The 23,366-nt window shown below is 47.9% G+C and overlaps 1 protein-coding gene and 1 pseudogene across 9 annotated transcripts in view; one reads left to right on the top strand and one right to left on the bottom strand.

Moving 5' to 3' along the window:
* The window catches only part of Miga (mitoguardin), a 296,982-nt gene that overhangs the window by 248,668 nt on the left and 24,948 nt on the right, over window positions 1–23,366 (top strand). For 7 of the 9 annotated variants that reach the window (XM_070538808.1, XM_070538801.1, XM_070538807.1 and 4 more), the window contains one exon: window positions 18,444–18,497. The exons of the other annotated variants lie outside the window; for them this stretch is intronic. In XM_070538808.1, coding sequence (XP_070394909.1) covers window positions 18,444–18,497 — 54 coding nt within the window. The remainder of the gene's footprint in view (window positions 1–18,443; window positions 18,498–23,366) is intronic. 9 annotated transcript variants of the gene reach the window in all.
* Window positions 90–9,671, bottom strand: LOC139054663 (piggyBac transposable element-derived protein 4-like; annotated as a pseudogene).

The following is a 23,366-nucleotide window of genomic DNA, read 5'->3' as shown; positions in this document are numbered from 1 at the left end:
TCCTCACCAATGCCAACAAAGTTTATGCAACACACACAGCATTGTTGTCTTTTCAGACCACCACTACAACATCATCTCTTGTGACGTATTCAGCGGAGTATCCTCGCGGCTTCTTGTTCATCACTTTTTTTTATCCAAGAGGGTACTTGCCTAGCCTGTTTTATCTCACTGTTCCAGCTGCCAAAATTTTGTCATGTCGCAGTCGGCGAAGGAGGGGCACTGATGTAAAGTAGTTATCAAAATAAAGCTGATAATTACATCTAGAAGGAATTCGTTTAGACAAATGCAAGACAACGCCTGAACAAAGACCGTAGTCCTTCTTCAGCGCAGCAGGAATCGTGTTTTCTCCCTGGTATACCGCAAAGTCGTACAGTAAACCGCTTCTACCACATAGAGCAAACACTTTTATTGCAAACACGTACTGTTTTATTGAAAGCTGGCCCTTGAAAGAGATCATTTGCTCATCGATTGAGCATTCTTCCTCAGCAGCCAGCTCCAAGCATCGCTTTCATATAAGTTCCAGAAAAGGACGCACTTTCCACAGGCGATCTTCACTGTGGAAATCAGAATCTTCTGGAACAATGTGCAGATTATTTCGAAGCTTGAAAAGGCGCTTCTCGGTCATAGTTTCACTGATGAGTGGAACTTCATCTGCGGGTTCCAATAGAGCCTTACCCGAGGCAAATGGACGACACCCATCATGATGTGCATTCCGAACAACTTCCTTATTTCATCGGCTGTCGTGTTCACGTTATGCAGAGTTGACTGCACACTGTACAGATTAGTGTTTTCTGCTATCACCTTGAAAACTGACTCGGGCACGTATCTGGAAAAGTACATGTACGGCGTACACGTTTCACCTGCGTCAGGAGGTGACCATTCGTTGTGACCGCTAAAGTCGGTGTCTGATGGGGGCACGTAAAGTCTCTTTTTCCACTGAAAGTTTTTAGGTATGTTGTCTTCTGCACTTATCTCTTTCAATGGCGCCTTTTTATGCTCCTCTTCTTCATCTTCGCTGGGACTCTGTATGTTACCATCATTTTCTCGCAGAAAGTCATCCTGTGGAACGCCATCTTCATTGTCACTTTCACCGATATCGGAAACATTCCCCGAAGCAATCTTCTCCAGTAGTCGATCAGCTGTTTCTTTGGTTGCATGATGCAACTTTGGTTTGTAGAATGACGCGCAAGGCAAGCCCATAAAATCTGGAAAATAGAAGTAACGTACGCGATTAGACAGAAATTGGCGCCCAGTCGATTTTACTTCCATTATCACGCTATGTACTGTAGGATTGAGGACGGACGTCGGGATGAAGCACTTGGGAGGTTTATTTTACATTATTTACAGTGAGTCAACCGTCGTACAGTCATTATGGGCCGACAGCAACTCGGACGCTGCGGCCCGTCGCAAGCAGTTCGAGAGAGATGAATCAGGGAATGCTCTAGGAAAGCTCTTCTGCTGCTCCCGGTCTGCGTCTTTTAAGCCCTTCGGTGTCTGGAAGACGCGTCATGTTCGGCAAATGGGAGAGCCCGCTTAGATGACGCCATTTTCGGCCAATGGTAGGCGCCCGTGCAATGGTGTCATACCTGGCGAAGAGAGTCGCCGCTTGGTCCCCCTGCGGTCTTGCCTTACTGACTTACAATGCGTCGTCGCAACGAGAGAACGGGGATGACGCTTGGGCCCCAATTGTCCGAGGGCCCTCTACCAATTACCGAGGGCCTTCTACTCCCAGCGGTATGCAGTGGCGTAGCTAGGTCGTCTGGCACCCGGGGCCGATAGGTCTTCTGTCACCCCCCCCCCCCCCCTGGTGTAGTCGAGGAGGGCGAGGATATCGACAATTTCCGGGTTTCAGCACCAGTACAGCCGCCTTGGACACCGCGCACATCCCCCGGGTCCCCCTCTCCTTCGCTTTCTTTCCCAGTGGTCGCGAATGCAGCAGGTATTGGCGGCGAGGAGTTACGGAGTCGCCATCTATCGGAAGCGCCTCGCTGGCGTAGTATGGGGGATCACGCGGCGTGCTCCTTATAGGTTTTGGTGTCAGCGCTCACTGAACACACCACCCGGGTGCTCTCCCAAAAATTTCTGTAAATACTTTCGAAACGAGAGAAGTTTTTTACTGTCTGAATAATAATTTTGGGCAAACTGAAAGCCCAGAATCGTTTACAGACGCTATCTCTTTACCGAATACGTACAGTGGACGCCACTGTGTGCGGTCGCCGCGATTTAGTCTCCCGACCTGGCTTCCTGCGTGAAAGGTAGGCAAGCGCCGAGACCAAACTATGTGAAATATGTTCTTATAGTGTTTTTATATCTAAACGGAGCGTAATTGAATGAAGATTCAATGCAGCGATCGCACAGCTTCGCAGCGACCGACTGCGCGTCTGCATGCTTGTCCGCGCACTGTTTTGCTTTCACCGCGTGCGCGTTTTCACACCATGCCATGAGCTTTAGGCTGCAGAATATGAGCATTTGACAGTATACAAGCAACCAATGTTGCGTGGGCGCTATCAGAGCTGTTCAAAAATAATTTCATTGTAGAGACTTCGATGCCTACGGGGACTGATATGCCGGACGTCGCGACGATTCAATCGTCTTTTTTTTCTAGATTCTTGGACGTTTCTATATTATTTCTCGAGTTGAGTCGCACTATATATTTATCGGTGTTCTCAGCGTGCGATTTCCCGCTGCTTCTTTTTTTGCAATCCAGTGCATTAATTCATTACAGAAACATGACCATATGCCATGCGTTCTTTTTTTTGTGCTTCTTTACCGCTCCCTATCCACTCCAGTGATCTTGCCAGTATCTATAGCATCGACAAGTTCATAGACCAAACCGTCATGACATTAGTCGGGCAGCGGACTCGGGCGAGCATCTCAGTGCGCGTTTTTCGAACATTGCAGACGCGGCGCCGAAGCAGAAATTTTCCTCGCGTCTTTTCTTGCTGCATACCCGAGTTGTAGCCGATGACTGTTTGCCGGTTTTATGGTTCGCGAGCCAAGCTTCACGCAGCTTCTTGTCCTGCGGCTACCTATGAATAAGGCTGACACCGGGCTCCGTTGCGTACGTCCGGCAGTGCGGCACCGAGCAGTAGCCACTACCTATTCTAGTGCTTTCAATCATTGTAAAGGAGACACTCGAAGCGAGAAAATCCCACCAATAAATGAGGACCGCAGCGTACGAGGGAACTTAAACTTTCCTTTTCAGCTCGCTTCGGCGCTCCCGAAGCAGCCGACGCGGCCGCTATATATGTCCACGTGATCCCTAATAGCACATCACGCCGACGGTGGCGCCAGCTTTTCCAGTGGTGGAGCTCGAGGCCAATACACGCTGTTTTTTTCTGCGCCAAATAAAACAGTGTGCTGCACTGATAGCTTGTGATAAGCGTATGTGCACATTTTCTGTCAGACTGTAAGGCTTTGCAACCAAAACAAATGCGGCATCGTGGACAATACGGCTCACGTCACAAGTAAAAAAAAAATTATAAAGTTTCAATCACCAATTATAGCGGCAGCATTGCATTTGCAAAATTGAAGGGCGACATTCATATCTTGCCCAACAACAACTTCACAAAAATCGTCGTAGGTACTACGGCCCGCAGTATTTTGGCTGTGGGCAGCCCTGAACGAAAACGAAAATTAAATTGTGTTTCAGTGACGCTGATCTCCCTACCATATTAGAAAAACATAAAACGCAACTTGCCTCCCTGCTGCGCGGGCGCCAATGTTATGACAATTACGACTTCTCTTTATTGTGATCAATAAAGCCTTGTTTTTATTTGCTGCTATACAGACGAACGTGATTATTCTAGCCTCGGTACCACCAAAAGATTGGGAACAGAATAGAGCACGCTTCGCGTCGATTCTTGGCGTCACCATAAAAAAAGAGAGACCGCGATGAAGCCCGTGCCAGCGAAACCTGTTGGTCTGCGCTCGCAATGGAGAGGGTTAAGGGATCAACCTCACTGGTCCACTATTTCATATTTCTTTCGCGACTGCCATACTAGGCGCCGCCCCCAGTGCCAAAGTACTGTAGGTTGTAGCACCCAAAACGATTTTGCTTAAGAAGTTTTTGTTGAGGTAATAATATGACTCTGAATCCTCAATTCTGGAATTGAAGTGCTTCCTCTATAAGTACTAATTAGGGGATTATTAAGGATATGGTTATTACTTACCTGCCATATTTTTCACGCTACCGAGTTCCTAGTAATCACAGACACATAACTTCATAGAATATCCGGAAATATCCTTACAAAATTCACGTTTTTCTAGTTCTGTGCAGCTGACACAGACACTGTACTTATGACATGAAGTCACACAATAACAACAGTTTTCTGAAACTTTCGAGGGTAAGAAGGAAAGCGTGAAACATAACGGCAGGTTTCGCAGCGGCTTCTCGGAGCGAGCGGGAGCGAGCTGAACATCGCGGCGCCCGCGACTATATACAGCCTGTCGAGTCATACACCGCCAAACTGTTCGGCCGCACCCAGTCTGAAGACGATCCAGAGAATCCCATTAGCGACTTTTGACGGCCGCACTTAGGCAACGTCGCTCTCAACAAACGCTTCGCCGTAAACGAGAGCGCCGGGCGCGCTCGTTGAACGCCCGCTTAGTGCTGTCTTTGTTCGTCTTCGCTGCGCGTTCTGAACGGAAGAGGGACCCAAGAGCCTCAACGCCTTACTGTATGTTTAGCGACTCCTGCTCCCAGCATGAACGCACGGCACACCCCACATGAAACATTCCGCTAAGGCGAATAGTTTAGCGACCATTTTGTGAATGAAATTTTTTTAGCCCGCACATTCGTGCAATTGTTTCATGGGGTGTTGATAGAGCTGCAGCCCACAATTCTACGGCGCAACGCATCGGGTACATGAGCTCGGGCTACTGGATACCGGAGCATTCTTTGCCAATTGCGCCCAGTCAAGCCGGCGGAAAAAGGGGTGTCTTCAGGCATATGACACCCCCCCCCCTCCCGCTGGCCCCTTGCACCCGGGGCCCACGGCCCCCCGGCCCCCCCTGTTGCTACGCCACTGGCGGTATGGCCTCGCTGGCTTGCAAATGCCCTCTTCAAAGGCTGCCGGGGCGACGCTGCCAGGCCTTCCCGGTACATCACAGCCGTCTTGCTTCAGGACTCACGTTACCTAGAACAGTGCCAGGCGCTCCCTTCGCTTTCGGGAAGAGTCAATCATTGAATAGCTCCACCGGCTGCACACGAAGTGGGGTCTGCCAACTTCTTTGCACGTGTCGTGCCTCAGGAATGTGGCATCCATGCTTCTTCGCTCCTCAATTGGCTGTGGTGCGATTCGATGTGGTCTGGGGAACTCGAAGGGGTCTCAGAAAAAGGTCCCGTATCTAACAGCTCGTCCTCGCCCCGGAAGTTCTGAACGGCCGGTGAACTCAATTCGCTGGCCATGAGGAACGCTGAAAGAACCTGCAAGGTACTGTGGTCGAGCCTCGTTTGACGAACTTCGGGATCCTGGGCCCTGGAGAACATACGTCAAACAAACAAAACAACACAGCGCTGCACCACGCGTAAGCGCAGGCTCTTCACCCCTGACTCGCCAGGCTATTACTGAGCCAAATGAACCCTGATCTTTTATTTCCCCAATTTTGACAAAGCAGTTCCAACCACCTTTCCAAACCGCTATCCATTTCTCCCCGAATGCCGACAAGACCAGAGTACTATTGTTGTTGCAAAACAAAGGGTCGTTGTCGTTGCAAACAAACAGTGAAAACAGCCGAACATAACTTCACGAACAGCATGTTTCCAACCTATCGCAGTGGCGTACTTATCGCACGTATTGGTGCCACTGAACAATCTGGTCAACTTGACAAGTACGTAATCACAAGCGCGCTAGCCTTGTGGTCACTAATCAGAACGCGTACCTGCGTCGTAGGCAAACTTTTTATTACGCTTACTCACGTTTCTTCCTTTAGTCCCTACAGGACACGCAACATACGCGAGCAATTAAACTTGCGGGGCTCACGCACTCCGCAGAAGCCTTAAAATGATGCGTCTTCTAATAACTAGTTCCAGTCACGTTCACCAAAGAAGTCAGAATACGGCTGCCCTCAACACACACGAACAACCCAGTCATAAACCTGCTTCCTTCCATCCACACAGGACATGTGCTAAAGGAACTAAGGACGCTTCTCAGTGCAAATGATGTACTTACTGAAAACCTACGCGGTTAACCTTAGAAAATAAAAGAACACATAACAAAAGAAGGTTAACTAAAACACATGCGCGTTACCATAGGCCTCTCGCAGATAACCTGGACACTCAGGTTACTTACACACACACAAAAAAAGAAAGCCTATTTACTTATTAATGAACACCTCGCGAGACTACATGTTTACATAAACCTCATCTTTCAAATCTCGGAGCTTCTCAAACGAAAACACAAACAAAGCTCAAACTTTACACATTGAAAGAAATCCTAGTCTCAAATCACGAAAACTTTCCGATGCTCAAAATAAAAACAAAACACTTCATTTCTATGGAAGCGCTCTTGGCCACCCTTTCCAAACGCTTATGTCTGACTCATACTTTGAGCCGTACCCGAGGTGGTAGCGGTTTGAAAGCTACTCTGGCTACCGAGGAACAACAAAAGGGCTGACTCACTATTAGCTCCCCCAAGACGTTACAGTCTCCCGCCAATTTGCGTCCAGCGCCCCTCTTTCCTCACAAACTCTAGTGACCGCGTCGCTACTCCTCACCTGCTCTCGTCTTGCCACCTTGTGCTTCTTTGTACTACACGCTGAGCTTCGAAAAGAACTACGGAACGACGAGGAGTTTAACAGCCCCGTGCCCTTTGTCCGCGTCCGTGCAGAACATGCTTCACGGTCTCTCTTTGACCGGTGGCTCGAACGTACTTGATGCATCAACATGGTCAGTGACGACCGCACCTTTTTCCTCGCGCCCTGCCCTTTTGGGTCTCTCGCCGTCTTTGGCGGCGCTACATTAGTCACCGCATTCCTGTCTTTAGGGCGCTTCTTTCTGCAGCGCTTTCTCTGGGAATTCCCTTTCATGCCATCCTCTGGCGCCTCGTGCTGGCCGTTACACATTTTGTCGGCCCGGATCGGTCTCTTACCCGAACAGTCTGGGTGATTTACACTTAAATCTGCTCTCAGTTTGCCTCGACTGGCGTACAGCTCAACCGACTCTGGAACAATGCAGCAGGCTTTACTCGAGTTATGCAACTCGCACTCTTGCGAACTGCCCTCTACTGCATTGCCCAGCTCACGCTGTGCATCGACACACAGCTCGTCGGTCTCGATCGCTGTCTCACGCGCACAGTCCGAATGATTCCTAATTAAATCATCCATCTCTAGGCTACCTAGACTGGCGGAGAGCTGCACTGATACCTGAACAATGCAGTTGTTCTCTCGTGAACTACGAAGCTCGCCATCCCGAGAACTACTCTCAACTGCATCGTCCAGTTCGCACATCACTTCGGCACGCAGATCAGACCTGACATGGGTGCCCACGTCTGTCGGGTCAGCAGTACCCTTTTCTTCGCTAGCAATCTCGCTAACATTACAAGCGTCGCACACCCGCGGTAACTGTGCCAATTTGTTCGCAGCTGGCCTAGCTTTCTCTACAGTCCTCTGTTGGCACAGCACCTCGTCGCTCTCACTCCGGCCTTTAACGGCCTCTGCTGCCACTAAGGCATCATTAGCAGCTAGCCTTTTTCCTTCACTTATGAATGTGCAGCCGATCTCACAGGCACTACTCTTCTCGTCGGATTTTGGCGAAAATCCGCTAGACACTTCCTCATTCTTTCGCTCTGTACTACCTACAGAATTCTCAGACAGCCATTGTCTCTGTGCCATTAACTGATCACGATATTGTATCTCTTTGATGAGTGCTGCCTTCTCTCTCTCATACTTTTGCTCACGCTTACGTTCTTGATACGCACGTTCGCGTTCATTCTCATGTTCTTGACGCTCACGCCTAAGAGTAAGTTCTTGAAGTTCACGCTTCCGTTCATTCTCGCGTTCTTGACGCTTACGCTCACTCTTACGCTCCCGACGCTCACGCTCACGTTCACGACGCTCACGCTCCCATGGTTCTTGTATCACCTTCCAAGCAAGCTCAATGCTTTTATCATTATTACCACTATCTTTAATCGCCTTTATGATAGCTGGCGTTTTCATCCGTTCGTCCGCCTCAACTCCCAAATCATCGCACACCAACAATTAACAAGTCTAACCTCGTCAACCTTCTAAGATCCATGGCAGCTGCCCCGACTGGTGGTTAGAACTGTTTTCCTTAATTTGTGCAAACACACAATGCAACAAATTCCCGATTTCCAGAACTATCAAAATGAACAAAAACATTTGAGTCTGGCGAATCAAAAGGAAAAAACCACGCGCTCACTTACGGTTGCAGCACCCTGCCATCTGGTTCATTGGTCCGCTGTTCCCGGTTCCTCAGAACTCCCTGGGTCGAAGGCTCGCTCTTCTTCGCTACTCCCAGTTTCTTCGGACCTCTTTCGACGAAGGCTCTCTCTTCTCCGCTCTTCCCGATTCCTCGCGACTCCTTTGGATGAAAGCTCTTTTTCGCTGTTCCGGGTTCCTCTGGATTTCTCTCGGCGAAGGTTGATCCGTAGCGCTGCCACCAGCTGTTGCATTTGGGGGCGATCCCACCGCTAGCAACCAGTTGTAGGAGTTGGAGGCGATCCCGCCACTGGCACCAGTTGTAGGAGTTGAGGACGGACTTTGCGATGATAACTTGAGAGGTTTATTTTACATTATTTACAGTGAGACGTCAAGGAACAGTCGTACAGTCATTACGGGCCGGCAGCAACTCAGACGCTGCGGCCCGTCGCAAGAAGTTCGAGAGAGATGAATCAGGGAATGCTCTAGGAAAGCTCTTCTGCTGCTCCTGGTCTGCGTCTTTGAAGCCCTTCGGTGTCTGGAAGACGCGTCATGTTTGGCCAATGGGAGAGCCCGCTCAGATGACGCCATTTTCGGCCAATGGTAGGCGCCCGTGCGATGGTGTCATACCCGGCGAAGAGAGTCGCCACTTGGTCCCCCTGCGGTCTTGCCTTACTGACTTACAATGTGTCGTCGCAACGAGAGAACGGGGACGACGCTTGGGCCCCAATTGTCCGAGGGCCCTCTACCAATTACCGAGGGCCTTCTACTCCCGGCGGTATGGCCTCGCTGGCTTGCAAATGCCCTCTTCAAAGGCGGCCGGGGCGACGCTGCCAGGCCTTCCCGGCACATCACAGCCGTCTTGCTTCGGGACTCACGTTACCTGGAACAGTGCCAGGCGCTCCCTTCGCTTTCGGGAAGAGTCAATCATTGAATAGCTCCACCGGTTGCACACGAAGTGGGGTCCGCCAACTTGTTTGCACGTGTCGTGCCTCAGGAATGTGGCATCCGTGCTTCTTCGCTCCTCAATTAGCTGTGGTGCGATTCGATGTGGTCTGGGGAACTCGAAGGGGTCTCAGAAAAAGGTCCCGTATCTAACAGTACACAATTGTGACCATGCACTAAATGCGCCGCTGGCAAGTCTTTCAAGTAACACCGAATAATTCAACATACGTACATATTTGCATGTTAGGCATTGTTTGTATAATTTTTTAGAGCCGCAATACGTCTGAGAAAAAAGGGAGAAATAATCGAAAAAGCTCACCTGCGGAAGCCATCGCGTGCGCCGCCATGTTGTTTGTTTTTGGTCATATTTGCTTTACTATCCGCCAGATGGCCCTGAAAACTTCAGTGTTGCCAGACAAGAGCACAAAAAAGAGCCAGAACTATCGAAAACCTCGAGTTTTGGCATTTTGTTTTTTTAAAAGCCGCAAGATGGAAATGTACACAATTGTGTACATAGCGTCTGAAAGGGTTAAGACAAGAAGATGCTAGTAATGCTTCTCCTAGTGTGACTGATATGATGGAAAAAAGACATTGTAGTGACCAGACCTGCGGCCATAGTGCACAGCAATGAAGACACAGTAGCTGTTGTGAGGGGCATAGGTACACTGACCGCACAGGTCATGTGCTCTGCTTTTTATTGCACATGGCGCGCCCCCTGGTGGTGTCAGTTACCATACTTCCTCCCCCCTTAACACAACAGATTAACAGCATATAAGCAGTTACAGTTAAAGGAGAAAACCGAAGCACCGGATGGCGTTCCCTAGTGCTCTGATGAAGCCGAGGTGTGGAAGGAGGCGAGGAGCAATCAGTGCGTGTTGATGTTATGGTGTCACTGGTCTCCAGCTGATAGGGCTCGCCGGATAGTAGTAGTTGACCCTTCAAGCTTGTTGCTGCTTCGGGTAAACCACTGTCAGGTGTACCTCCAGTCCCTGAGGATAAAGTCAAATGTGGTTCCGAGCGTGCGGTAGAAGGGCTGGAGCACTGACGGTTGTGCTGGTCGGGCATCGACTATGGCCTTACATGGTCGAGATGGTGGGTCCATTGTTGCCCATCATCCAATTGTAGCTCCACCTGGGAATTGTGTTGCCTGGTGACTACAGTGAGAATCCAGCTCGGACTCAGCCGAAAATTCCTGGTGAATACTCTGTCTCCTGGTTGTGCTGGCACCCTCAGTTTCATTCTTTGATCGTACTCCATCTTCTGAGCAAGTTGTTTCTAGAGGACCGTTTTCCTTAGGTCCGGCCACACCAGATCCAATGCAGTCCTGAGCATCCGTCCCATCGACAGCTTAGATGGGCAACACCTGGTGACCTTGTGGGGTGTTGACCTATATGATAACAGTATTCATGCAATTTGTGCACGAAGGTCCCCTGGGCCAACTTTCTGTAATTTTACTCTAATAGTTTGAATGCCTCTCTCCGCTGCACCATTAGAAGCAGGGTGATAGGGTGGTACTAGCATCCTCTTCACGCCGTTCTTCATCAAGAATGTCTCGTACGCTTCACTCACGAATGCGGGTTCATTGTCCGATACCACCATGTCTGGGAGGCCCTGATTTGCAAACATGACCCACATCCATGCAATTGTATATTCTGCTGAGAGTGATGAAAAGGGAACAATTTCAATCCATTTGGAGAATGCATCAATTGCAATAAAAAATTGGAATTCCGGTAAGCTCCCACATAGTCCATGTGGATTCTTGACCAGGGTCTGGGAATGGCCACGACATCATAGGCACTGGTCTAAATGGTCTCGGTTGTTGTTGGCAGGCAAAGCACTCTTAAACCTTGGTTACAACATTGTTGTCTAACGACGGCCACCACACATGACTTTGGGCGATGGCTATCATTTTTGTGACCTCAGGGTGGCTCTCGTGTAGTAACTTCAGGACTTCCCCTTGGAGGCTGGAGGGTACCATAACACGGATTCCGCAGAGCACACAGTTCAACTCACTCATACTCACTGCACACTCAACTCACTGAAACGGGACACGTATGGCCCCCCTCTGATGTCAAGTCTTGAACATGACCAGACCATAAATCCTGTAGTACTCTTGACCACACGGATCTCTTGCAGTGGCTTCTGCAACCACCTTTAATGAAAGGACACGGGAATAGACACCTACAGGCATGAATACCTCTGCAGGCGCCCCTAGAGAGCAATCAGTTGTTGGCAAAGGGAGTCTACTCAACCCATCTGCATGGGCTATCAGGCCTCCAGGCCATGCTTACCAGAACATGCTTACTGGAATTCCGATAGCTCAAACTGTAGCTGTACCCTGCGAGCAGCAACGCCCAGCGAAGAAGCCTCGGCAAGCACGGTTCCGGAATAGGCCTTCCAGCACCTAACAGGCCCAACAAGGGCTTGTGGTTGGTAGCCGCTTCAAATTTCCGTCCCCAGAGATACTGCCTGAACTTTGTGACACCAAACAAGAGGCCAAGTGCCTCTTCATCCAATTGACTATAATGCTTCTCAGCGGCTGTGAGGCTTCTTGATGCAAAGGCTGTCGGTCGCTCTTCTCCAATAGGCTCTCTCTGTGCCAGGACTGCCTCCAGGCCATGAGGGGAAGCATCAGTGATCAACACCGTGGTTATGGAAGGGTCATAATGGGCCAAGACAAGGGCGGATGCGAGCAGCTTCTTGCTTTTCATGAATGCACATTGCTCAACTGCCGTCCAGCGCCACTTTGTTCCAGTGATAAGCAAGCCGTTTTATGGTTGCAGTACATCTGACAGGTTGGGGAGAAACTTTCTATAGAAGTTCACCAAACCCAAATAACTTTGCAACTCTTTCACATCTCGAGGTTTGGGAGCATTCCCTACTTCTTCAGTCTTGGCGGGATCTGGATGTAGCCCGGCAGCACTTGTGTGACCCAAGTACTGGACCTCAGGTTTGCATTGTGAAAGTTTCAGCTTCAAGCCCACCTCTTGCAAGTGCCCTAGTGCCTTGCAGAGGTTTTACCAATGTTCATCGTCATTAGCGCCTGTTACCAAGATGATATCGACGTAAACTGCGGCATGATCAAGACCTTCCAGGAGGTTTTCCATTTTCCATTGAAATATGGCTGGGGTGGAAGCAACCCCGAATGGCAGTCTCGTGTATTGAAACAAGCCCTTGGAGGTTTGACAGTGACGAACTCCTGTGACTGTTCTTCCAGCTTGATCTGCTGGTAGGCGTCCTTTAGGTATAGCTTTGTGAACCTTACTCCTCCCTGGAGCTTTGTGAACAATTCCTCTATGCGTGGCACGGGATACGTTTCCACAACTGCTATGGGATTTACAGTCGGCTTGAAATCGCCGCATTTGTGCAACTGCCCATCTTGTTTTAGCACTGGAGCAACAGAAGCTGCTCTTCTGGCAGTGTTCACTGGTTGGACCATGCCTTGGTGGAGTAGTTTGTGTAATGATTCCTCAAACTTGTCTTTCGAAGCAAAGGGCATCCGCAGTGGCTTAAGGAATCTGGGTTTGACGTCTGGCAGCACCAAGATGCGAGCCTTAACGCCACGCAACATGCCTAAACCATCTGAAAACACCTCTTGAAAATGGTCCACAGCTTCTTCTGCAGACGACACAGACAAAATAGATTCCGGCTTGCTGATGCCCAACTGGAATTCTTTCACCCAGCTTCTACCAAACAATGCTTGGCACTGCCCCTTTACCACAAACAGAGGTAGCCGTCTCTCCTCCTCCCCGAGCTTTACAGCGGCCGCAGACTTCCTGGTGACTCGTCGCGTATCTCCGCAAAAACTCCTCAGCTGTATGTCAGATCGTTCCAAGGCGGCCGATGGGAACAGTTGCATGAACTTTGTTTCACTTATGGTTGAGACACTGGCGCTCCTATCAAGTTTCATCTCTAGTGGAACCTCGTTAATGATAGCTGCAATGTGCATAGGCGCCGGCCCAGCTGCCTGAAGTGCCCAGAGGTTGTATGCTTCTGGCGTTTCACTCGCTCAGAGTGCCCCAAGCATTTCATCCACGGTGTTCACGCGCCTCGAATCTGCGCGCCGCGCCTATCTGTTTACTAACTCGCTATCACTTTTACACACTCTTGCCAGATGCATTTGCTGCCTGCATTTGTAGCAAACTGAGTTGACGTGTTGGCACTGGCGTGCTTGATGGGTACCATCGCAGCGCAAACACCTGGGTTCCCGATGCCCAGGTTGCACTACGTTTCTTGCCACCATGGCAGTTTTGACTGTCAATTGGGCCAACTCCGACTGTGGCTTTGGGTGAGTGCTAAGCTTGCGGGAATCCTTGCGAGCAGCCTCGATGGCTCGTACCCTACTCATTGTGGTTTCCAGGTTTAAATTGGCTGTTTCCAGAAACCACGTTTGCATTGGCACGTTGTCAATGCTACTGACGATTTGGTCTCATAGGATGCTGTCTCGGAATGACTCAAATTTGCAGTCGTCGGCCAGTCGCTTTAATGGCGCGAAGTACTCGCTCACCACCTCTCCGTCCCGCCTATGTCGTGAGAACTTGAAACTTGCTACCACTTCCGGCACCTTTGGTGCGAAGTGGCTGTTGAGGGCCTCAAAGTTCGCTGCCGCAGGTTTCTCGGGCCAATAGGCTTCGCAGCAAGGAATATGTTGCGGCCCCGCAACACGTTAGAAATACGGCCGTCTTCTTACCGTCTGGCACGTCCACCATCAGGAATAGTTCCACACGCTCTTGGTACTCAGTCTAGTCTGCACTGTCTGTATTGAACTCGTCTATCTTTCCGATGACCGGCATGCTTGTTCTTGCATCACCGTCACTGGTGTCGTTTACTTGAAGCATTTTCCCTCGTCGCCAGTTGTAGTGACCAGACCCGCGGCCATAGCGCACGGCAATGAAGACAGTGGTGGTTGTGAGGGGCATAGGGACACTGACCGCTAAGGTCATGCGCTCTGCTGTTCATTGTACATCGCGCGCCCCCTGGTGGTGTCAGTTACCACAGACATCTTAGTGGATGTGCCAGTTCAAGGAAGAGGTCTGGACACCGGCCAAAATGGTTTAAAATATATTTACGTTTCAGCTCCCCCACGGGAGCCTTGTTCACAATAAAACAAGCGGCAGAGCTGGCGTCCTTTTCTATATGTGCGGCTCAAAACATGATTAAGGCATTTGGCATACGAGGACGGCAGATTGCCTTCGTTGCAATTACGTGTGTGTGCCGTGGTTTGGATGATTAGGGACTCAAGATAAAGACGTAAAGAATGATTTCATTCTTTGGCAATCATGCGAGATTTTTCCTAGTTAATCGTATGTGACGTGGTTGCTCAGTGTTTGGCCAGGGCATTCAATGCGACGTGTCTTTTCTGGACGTCATTCCTGTGCTGTTTAAGTCTTGTATTGAAGTTGCCGGTTTCTCCAACCTAAACATACCGACAGTCCACACTTGGAATGACGTGTACCACGCCTGGGAACTTGTCCTTTTCCAAAGGATCTTTCAGATGCACGAGCTCGTGTATAAGTTTCTGGGAAGGTATGCGCGCAGCCTGAACATCATAGGACTGCAGAACGCGTGCAAGGGTCTTTCTTATGCTGGGGACATATGGTATCGAAGCCTGTTTTTTGTGGAGTCCAGGGTGGGTGGGTACTGCGTGAGCCAGTTGGCGCCCTACTGAGTCAATGAAGTATTCAGGGTACCCACAAGCCGTCAATTCTCGCTGCACAAGTGCATTGTAAATAAAAACGTAAATATATTTTTAACCATTTTGGTCGGTGTCCACACCTTATGCATCATCCCGGCCAGACGGGCTTCCGTCATACTCTTGACTTCATGGATGTGCCAGTGATTCTGCATCTGAAGTATGTACCTCTGACGGTAAGCATCAAGAACTTCAGAGCACTTTTATTTATTCGCTTATGAATGAACTATTACGGTATATCTCGTCTTCATATTTAAAGGCTAATTGACCGCCTCAGTGTTCAGCATTCAATCAGTGGTATGCACTGCAAACTCAAAACAATAATCTTAAGTCCCACCAAATTTTCTGAAAAAAATTTTAGACATGCTACAAGAGCTCAAGTTGCACCACTTTGTGAGCATGCAGCAAGTAAAGTATAAATGAACCTACAGGGTGAGCAGTTGATTCTTCGATTGGGCTTATCAGAAAATTCCTTGTGCAAAATGCTCCCTAATCCTATTACTGGGTAAATACACAAGCAGCACTACATCTCCCCGTCGCTAAGTCTCAGTTTTAGTTGTGCTTTTTCCATTATGAATATTACCAACACGCCCAATTGACAGCTATTAATTGAAGGGACCCTGAAACGATTTTGACAATTTTGTGCAAACGTACTGAGTCATTAGAATAGGTCCTTCTGATCATTAATTGATGCATCTAAGTGCTCTACATGTAATTTATTATAAGGTTATAAAAATGTACATTGCTGCAGATGGCAGCACACCGCTGGGCTGAATTTTCAGCCGCCCCTAACCAGTCGAAGCAAGTTGCCCTAATGACGCTAGTAGGGCGAGCTATCCGATTGGCTGTTCAGGGCACATCATCAATCATTTTTCTAACTTTATGGTCAACAAATGTTATTCGTAATAGTTCTAATATTAGTTCATTTGTTTCTATAAAAAGAAAGTAACAGAAAGAGAATGCACAACAACTTCTCACTACACTTAAGCACTTCTGGCACACAGCAAGCGTCGTCTGCTTGCGTTACAACATGCTCCATGTTGACGAGAGCTCCGCGATCAGTGTCGGTCTGTCTTTTCGCGAGCACCATGATTCGCCTTTGTTGAGTTGTGGGCTGCAAACGTAGCGACTGGCAATATGTCAAGCTGCGACTTCGTGTCCCTCTGCAAGACAGCAGACGAGCAGAATGGCTGCAGCGCATCGGACTGTCTCTATCCGATCGGCGCCGGGATTTGCGCGTTTGCGGCTGTCACTTGACACCGGAAGATTACTACCACAACAACGTTTTGCAAGTCCGGTATTCAGGTAAACGCAAGCGCAAGGGGAAAGGCCCTGGCCGTTTCACGGGATTAGCAGAAGCGCAAACATGAATGGTCTGCATGGTGCAGCCACAAGGTGGCACAGAACTCAACCAAACACAGTAGCAGTAACGAAGTGTATTCTTCTTTGCTGCTGGTGTAAATTTTTCGCAGGAGCATAATTGTTAACATGTTGTTTTGGTAAATGTTTAAAATGTTTTACACTTGCTTAGAGCAATATTAGCTCTTTGTTTGGCTGGTTAAGCTCTGCGCCAACAAGTGGCTGGACCGTGCAGACTGATCAGGCCGCTCTTGTACATCTACGCTAAAGCTTTTTCATCAGCTTGAGTTTATGCCTTGACGATCTGTCGAAATGCCCACCTTGCCTGTGGTTACCGGAGTAGCATACACGTTAGGTGCTGCGACATAATGCTTGCAACACACGCTGCTTCGTTAGGTCTCGCTTGTGGTCGCCTGACAAGCAGCTGGCAGAGAGGTTGGAGAGGCTTCGCGCACTACCTCCAAGACAACCGGAAGTAGATGACACGACGTATCATCATGACGCAGAGCCAGTGAAGGCAGAGCTTAGCCCCGATCACTCGGAGAACGAGTTGAGGAGAAAATGCATGGCTGTGGAGGAGGGTAACTTGTAATCGCCCATAGCTCTCTTAATGTGAGACGCTTCACAGAAATTGTGGTGCGAATGATTAGCTGTACCCTATGTGTCTACAAAATTTGTCCGAACCATTTCAGGGGCCCTTTAATAGCAGAAATAGAAATATTTGCAGTGCCGCAAGCCCACGATTCACCGCCAACATAGAAACTCTCTCCACTGGCCCCCATTCAGCCTCTGAAGCGAAATTCCTTCCCTGCATTCTCCCACGCCGGAGCCGAAGGATTGCGTGACGCCTACATCATGGGGCCCGCTTTCTCTCTCTCTCTCTCTCGTGTTGTTACTGAGCGGTGCAGTTCCGCTGACGGTATTGCGTGCGAGCTGTTGTGTTTGTCTCGTTTCTTGCAGTGCATGGTTTTAGACGCTGTGCACGAGAACGCCAGACTAGCAGTATAAAGGATGTCTCACATGGTTTGATTGGAAAGAAAAAAGTTGGTGCAGTCACATGCATCACAATGCAATTTTTAAAGGGCTCATTTCACATGATTGCTATTTCAACAATGCGGCTGGTGCAACACCCAGGGTTGCTTGGTGTGAGGTTTTGTGGCATACACCACAATTTTTCAAATATAATGAAAAAACCTGTGCGTTATGATATTATTGACCTCGCTTTAATAGGAGTAAATAATATGCATGTTTTGTAATTCTCTTTGAAGTTTAAATTTGTTTTGAAGTGTGCAACAGCAGTTCCTGAAGTTCAGTGCGAGGAGACATGGCGGTCATAAACAGCTGTTCACAGCTGGTCGTTTAGCACCGTGTTGTCTCGTGTGCCTTCTATGTGAATGTCGTTCTGCCTGCTTTACAACAAATTACAAGAGGACCTCTCAACAAGCCCATATAATAAATCAAAGGAACTTTTAGTTCTCTACAAGAAATATGGGGGTGATGGAAAAAAAGCTTAGTGGCTTTTTTGGCAAAAGAAAGCTTTTGCTGCATGGCTATAAAGGAAAGTCTATAAAAAGCTGAGTGATTTTTTTTTAGTCTGTTGGTGAGAAAAGAACATTTTAGCGTGCTGGCGGTGCAGATTGCAGTAGGCTCCCAATAAAACGTGATTGGCACTTGCACTGCAGTACATTTTTGGCATTTACTTATTGCGGTTTTGGTTTCTGAGTCCTGCAGAGTATTAGTTTCTTGTTTAAATTGAAGCTTGTCTCAGCTCTGTCACTTGAAACTGTGTGTATGGGCATAATTTTTGTTCGACGAATTATGATGCCCTCATCATATGACATTTTTGCATGGTCCCGAGAAAGTCGTATAATTGTGGTTCCACTTTACCAGCATAACGATTGTGTCAACGACATTCTCATTTTTTGTGTTCACATTTTCTTTACAAATGCCGGCAGTTGTACCAAAACAAATTGTGAGGGTGCTGCATTCTTGTCTTTGCTTGGTGTCCTCATTTTGAGTGTGATGCTGTGTCTGCACCTGTTGAACTCTAACAAGCTGTCTTGCGCAGGCGCTGTCTGCGGCAATTTGGTCTCTCTTCAAGGCCAAGAAGGGGCTGCTTCCCGTGAGTATAGTCCGTCTCTTGGAAAAGGTGCACAGCCAATGCAAAGGTTTCTCTGGTGCCAGCTGGCGTGTCACTGGCAGCAGCCAGGGAGATTTCAGCTAATCCAAAGCTCATGGCTGGCTCTTGCACCAAGGCTTGGGTTTGCATCAGCTGCTCATGAGCTTGGCGGCAATGCGACATCATTTTTTTTTACTTAGGTCAATTTTTTTTTTTAAATCACCGAAAGCGCACAGTACAATTTGGCCTGTTGATGTGTGGGAATCATAGTCCAGGTGGCTAATTAAGCAGATTCACGAAATGAGTTTTCCAGGATTCACTTATTAGGTGAATTAAGCTGCTGAGCAGTAGTGAAAAGAGCTTAGTAAAAATCCTGACTAGTGCCATTTTTCAGATATCTAGCTCCATAATCTGCCAAAAAATGCATATTCATTACATTTCACTGCATTCTTTGCACTCTACACAGCTTGTGGCTGTGTAGAGTGCAAAGAGCACAACTGTAGGCATGAGCACGCGGCAGTAAAATAGACGAAGTGGGATAACTACCGCAGTGGCATAGAGCGAAGTGAAAAATCAATTTCGGCGGTAGCACAATGGCAATTCCTTAAAGCAGTCGCAAAAGTTTGCAGTACCTGCAGAGGGACGCTAGGTAGTTTTTTGGTTGGCACCATGACCACTTGGGATTCTGTACATATCGTACGACGGTGATTTTAAAGGGTTAAGCAGCCGTAACATTGGACGTGAAAGTAGGCGGCCGATTGAGTTGTGACAGTGCACTGCACCTGAAAGGGAACCATGCTTTAATGCCATTAAAGGTGCCCTGGAACAATCTTGTACAAACACACTGATTCATTAGGGTAGGACCATCTGATCATTAGGTGACACATTTAAGCGCTTTGCATAAAATGTGTGATTGATTATAAGGTTTTAAAAATGTGCATCACTACCGATGCACTGCTTCCCTGAGGTTCAGCCGCCCCTTTACAATTGACATAGCACAATTGGCATCAGTAGGTCAAGCTATCTGATTGGCTACCAAGGTTGCATCATCGATAATTTTTCCAATTTTATGGTGAACAAATGTTGTTCCTAATAGTTGTAATGTTGGTTGATTTGTTTCTGTAAATAACTAACAAAGATAATGCGCAATTACAATTTATCACTGAATTCAAACACTTTAGGCACACAGCAAGTGTCATCTGTTTCTGTTACAATGTGCTCCGTGTTGATGCGAGCTCCGCTCCTGTGTTGGTCTCGAGTTTTCTATCGTGAACCCATTGATTGCCCTTGTTAGCCTATGGGCTGCAAATCTAGCGATTGGTGACATGTCTTGCTGCAACATAGTGTCCCTCTGCAAGGCAACATGCGAGAGGAATGGCTGCAATGAACCGGGCTGTCGGTATCCGATTGGCACCAGCATCTACGCATTTGTGGCAATCACTTCACGTTATAGGATTACTACCACAATAGAGAGTTTCAGCGTGTCCAGAATTCGCGTGAGCTCAAGTGGACTGGATGTTTTACCAGACGAGCAGAAGTGCAATAATTACCTGCACGGTGCAGCCACCTGGTGGCACAGAGCTCAACCAGACAAACACAGAGCTAATATAGCAGTAACCAAGTTTGTTCTAATTTGCTGCTTGTGTGAATTTTCTGCAGAAGTGTAATTGTGAATATGTCTTCTTAAATGTATAAAATGTTTTGCACTTGGTTACAGTCATATTAGCTCTGTGTATAGCTGGTTAAGCTCTGCACCACCAAGTGACGGCACTGTGCAGGCCACTCATGTTTAAGCTAAAGAGCCTTTGTCACAGTGGTAGTAGCATGGAGGGACTTCAGTTTACACCTCCGCCCATCTGTCAAAATGTCCAGCTTCCCTACGGTTATTGGAAGTACCGGACACGCTCGCTGCGGCGACATAACATTTGCAACGCATGCTCCTTGGATAGCTCTCGCTGCGGATCGACAGCTAGTTGGTTAGCAAAGAAGTTGGAGAGGTTTCGCGCACTGACTCCAAGACATCAGAAATAGACGAGGCAACATCACAACATGGTGCAGAGCCAGTGAAGGCAACGCTTAGCCCTGATTGCTTGGCGAATGAGTTGAGGCGGAAAAGCGTTGCTAGGGAGACGGTTAGCTTGTAATCGTCCATAGCTCTCTTAATATGAGATGTTTCGCTTAAATTGTGGTGTGAATGTTTTATTGTAGCTGTACCCAGTGCATCTACACAACTTGTCCAAACTGTTTCAGGCACTGTTTAAGTGTGTTCTTGTGGCTCCTTGCAGATGGCATTAAACTTCAATGCATGGAGCAGTTAATGTCATTTTTTCTCACCCTTGTGGCAGGGGTAATAAACTTATGATTAGGCAGTGAATGTGGTCAACAGTGATCTGACGTAAAAATGACGCTGCAGCCAACGTTTCGATAGAGTGACAGTCTCTTCGTCATGGCCCCGACAAGGACAAGTGTCCTTGTTAAAACGTTGGCTGCAGCAACATTTCTCATTCAACCAATGTTAATTACTTTTAAGCCTCCATCTTCCTGTGAATCTCCCTCTTGTTAGGCCATTAATGTCATTTCTTGTGCCGTTGGGCCAGGGGTAATAAACTTGTGATATTAGGCAATTAATGTGGTTAACAGTTGTCTAATGAGAAATTTCGCTGAAGGCAACATGTCGATAAAGCGGCCTTCTCTTCGTCATGGCCCTGAAGAAGACAAGTCACCTTGTTGACATGTTGGCTGCAGCAACATTTCTCATTCAACCACAGTTAATTACTTTAAAGGGACTGACAACCAATTTTCATGGTACCCATTTTTTAGTGCAAAGCGAAGCTTATCGGACAGAGTGTCTGTGGCCAGAGTGTCTGTTCATGAAGTGGTAATGGGGAAAAAGCTGTGGAACATTTTTTATCTGAATTTTTAGAACTGCACTGAGGATGTATTCGTTCACTGGAAGCATGCTGAAAACAGTGATAGGTGAGCGTGACAGTTATATACACTGGCATTAGTAGGAGGCAGACTGCAAGTACAGCCATAGCTGGCAGAAAGTATTATTTTGTTTATCAACCTGATGTACTGGCGACTCATGCTTTACGAAGTGTTGTTATTTCTGTAATAATAGCTACATTAGTTTGTGGTTTCTTGACCAATTGCATTGGCCATTAATCAGTCAAGAGTGTTTTTTAGCGAAACCAAGTTAATTTCTTGAAAGCAAAATGACGCCTTTACACGTGGTAAGCAGTTCACCGTGTTGCCGTATCCACATGTGTACTATTATTGTGGCACCCATTTATGGCAGAACTAGTCGATGGCATTTTGGATCTCTCAAGCCTGCTTCCCATGCAAGCGATTTTGACCTAGAAACGGCGCAGCACTCATTGCGTGAGCAAGCCTTCTTTCCCAATACCCGTTTTCTGAGTGGCACCTCTGCAATCACGATCGCAACATTTGGAAAAATTCGTGAGGGGTGAGAGCAGCAACCAATGGCGGAGCGCCTTGAGCAGTGACGTCAAGCTCACGTGGCAGGGGCATGGTCGAAGCGCAGGCGCCGTTGGGAACCAGGCAACTTGCCCGCTCGAGCAGACGGTTCTAGCAGATGACATTTGTAGCAGACGACACCCGCTGCCAATTTGCAATGTCTCGCGGAGTTTTCAACGAGCTGTTCATCACTCAAGTTGTGCAGTGTCCACTTGTTTGGGATCCCAAAATGAAGGATTTTCGCAACAAAGAGGAAGTTCTTTAGGAAGAAATTACGAACTGAGGCCGAAGGTACTCGTTGTTGCAAGTGACGCATATTTCCATAAAGTAAATGTCAGCATCGTTCTTATTAGCCATGTCCGTTGGTGCCTCAAAATTGCCGCTTGTTTCCATCTGTCATTTTCGAGTTCCATTATTTGGAGACAAATTGTCCCTACATGCTCTTTCCTTCTTGCCTCTTTTTTCCCCCGATGGTGACCACATATGGGTCCAGACAGACGCGATGAAACAGCAGTTTTATTCGCAGCGCATGTAGGTGCTTATTTTTTCTTCTTTACAACTCCGAGCTAGCGTGTTCATAGTTTGGTTGGTCACGTTTCTTCAGTTAAAAGAGGAAGTACCCCGAGCTATACAAGGGCCACCGCCTTTCTACTCAAATTCGTAGGGGCGAAAAGATATGCGAACTTCTTTGAAAGCCGTCCATAGATTTCTTGCATCCTGGTGGCCGAGATGGTGCCCGTGTTCTTTATGGTATTCGAAAACAAGAGCTGTTGGCAGACGTTCACATGCTTCAAGCCCAGATCGCAGAAATATGAACCAACTCATACATTTGCTTCCATGTGGCTAATTCTGTGTGCGTGTACTTAGCAAGACTTTGAAGTGGTCACCTGCAAACAGCTTAAATAGATATAAATGTGAATAAAAAAGTTGTATTAGCAGTTCTACACACAGTGTTTTTATTTTTTGCAAGGTTTACAAGCACGAAAGTGGAGCACCAGCTTAGTGCACCGATCAAATCTGCAGGCCAAGCGTGCCAAAACATGGAAATGTGGAGCAAGGCGCAGCTCTTGAAGACCGTTGAAACCCACAGCTCACGGGCGCTTTCCGCAAGCAACACTGTGCATCACAGCAGCATGCGTCGCGCCAATATGAAGCATGTGAAACGAAGCTGCATCTGTGCGCCACTCAGCCACTCAGCCACCGCGACCGTTGCCACACTGTCGCTTGCATGTGAAACAGGCTTCAGGGAGACCACACACCTCTGCAGGGAGACCACGCACCTCTGGGTATTTACAGTTAAACCTGGATATAAGGAAATTGACAAAGGCTTGAAAATTTTCATTACAAAGAGGTTTTCGTTATATTGTCACGTGGTGGTAACGTTGAATAACACAG

This window comes from Dermacentor albipictus, chromosome 1, assembly GCF_038994185.2.
Source record: "Dermacentor albipictus isolate Rhodes 1998 colony chromosome 1, USDA_Dalb.pri_finalv2, whole genome shotgun sequence".
Lineage (NCBI taxonomy): Eukaryota > Metazoa > Arthropoda > Arachnida > Ixodida > Ixodidae > Dermacentor > Dermacentor albipictus.
This window is presented reverse-complemented; position numbering and strand designations above follow the sequence as displayed.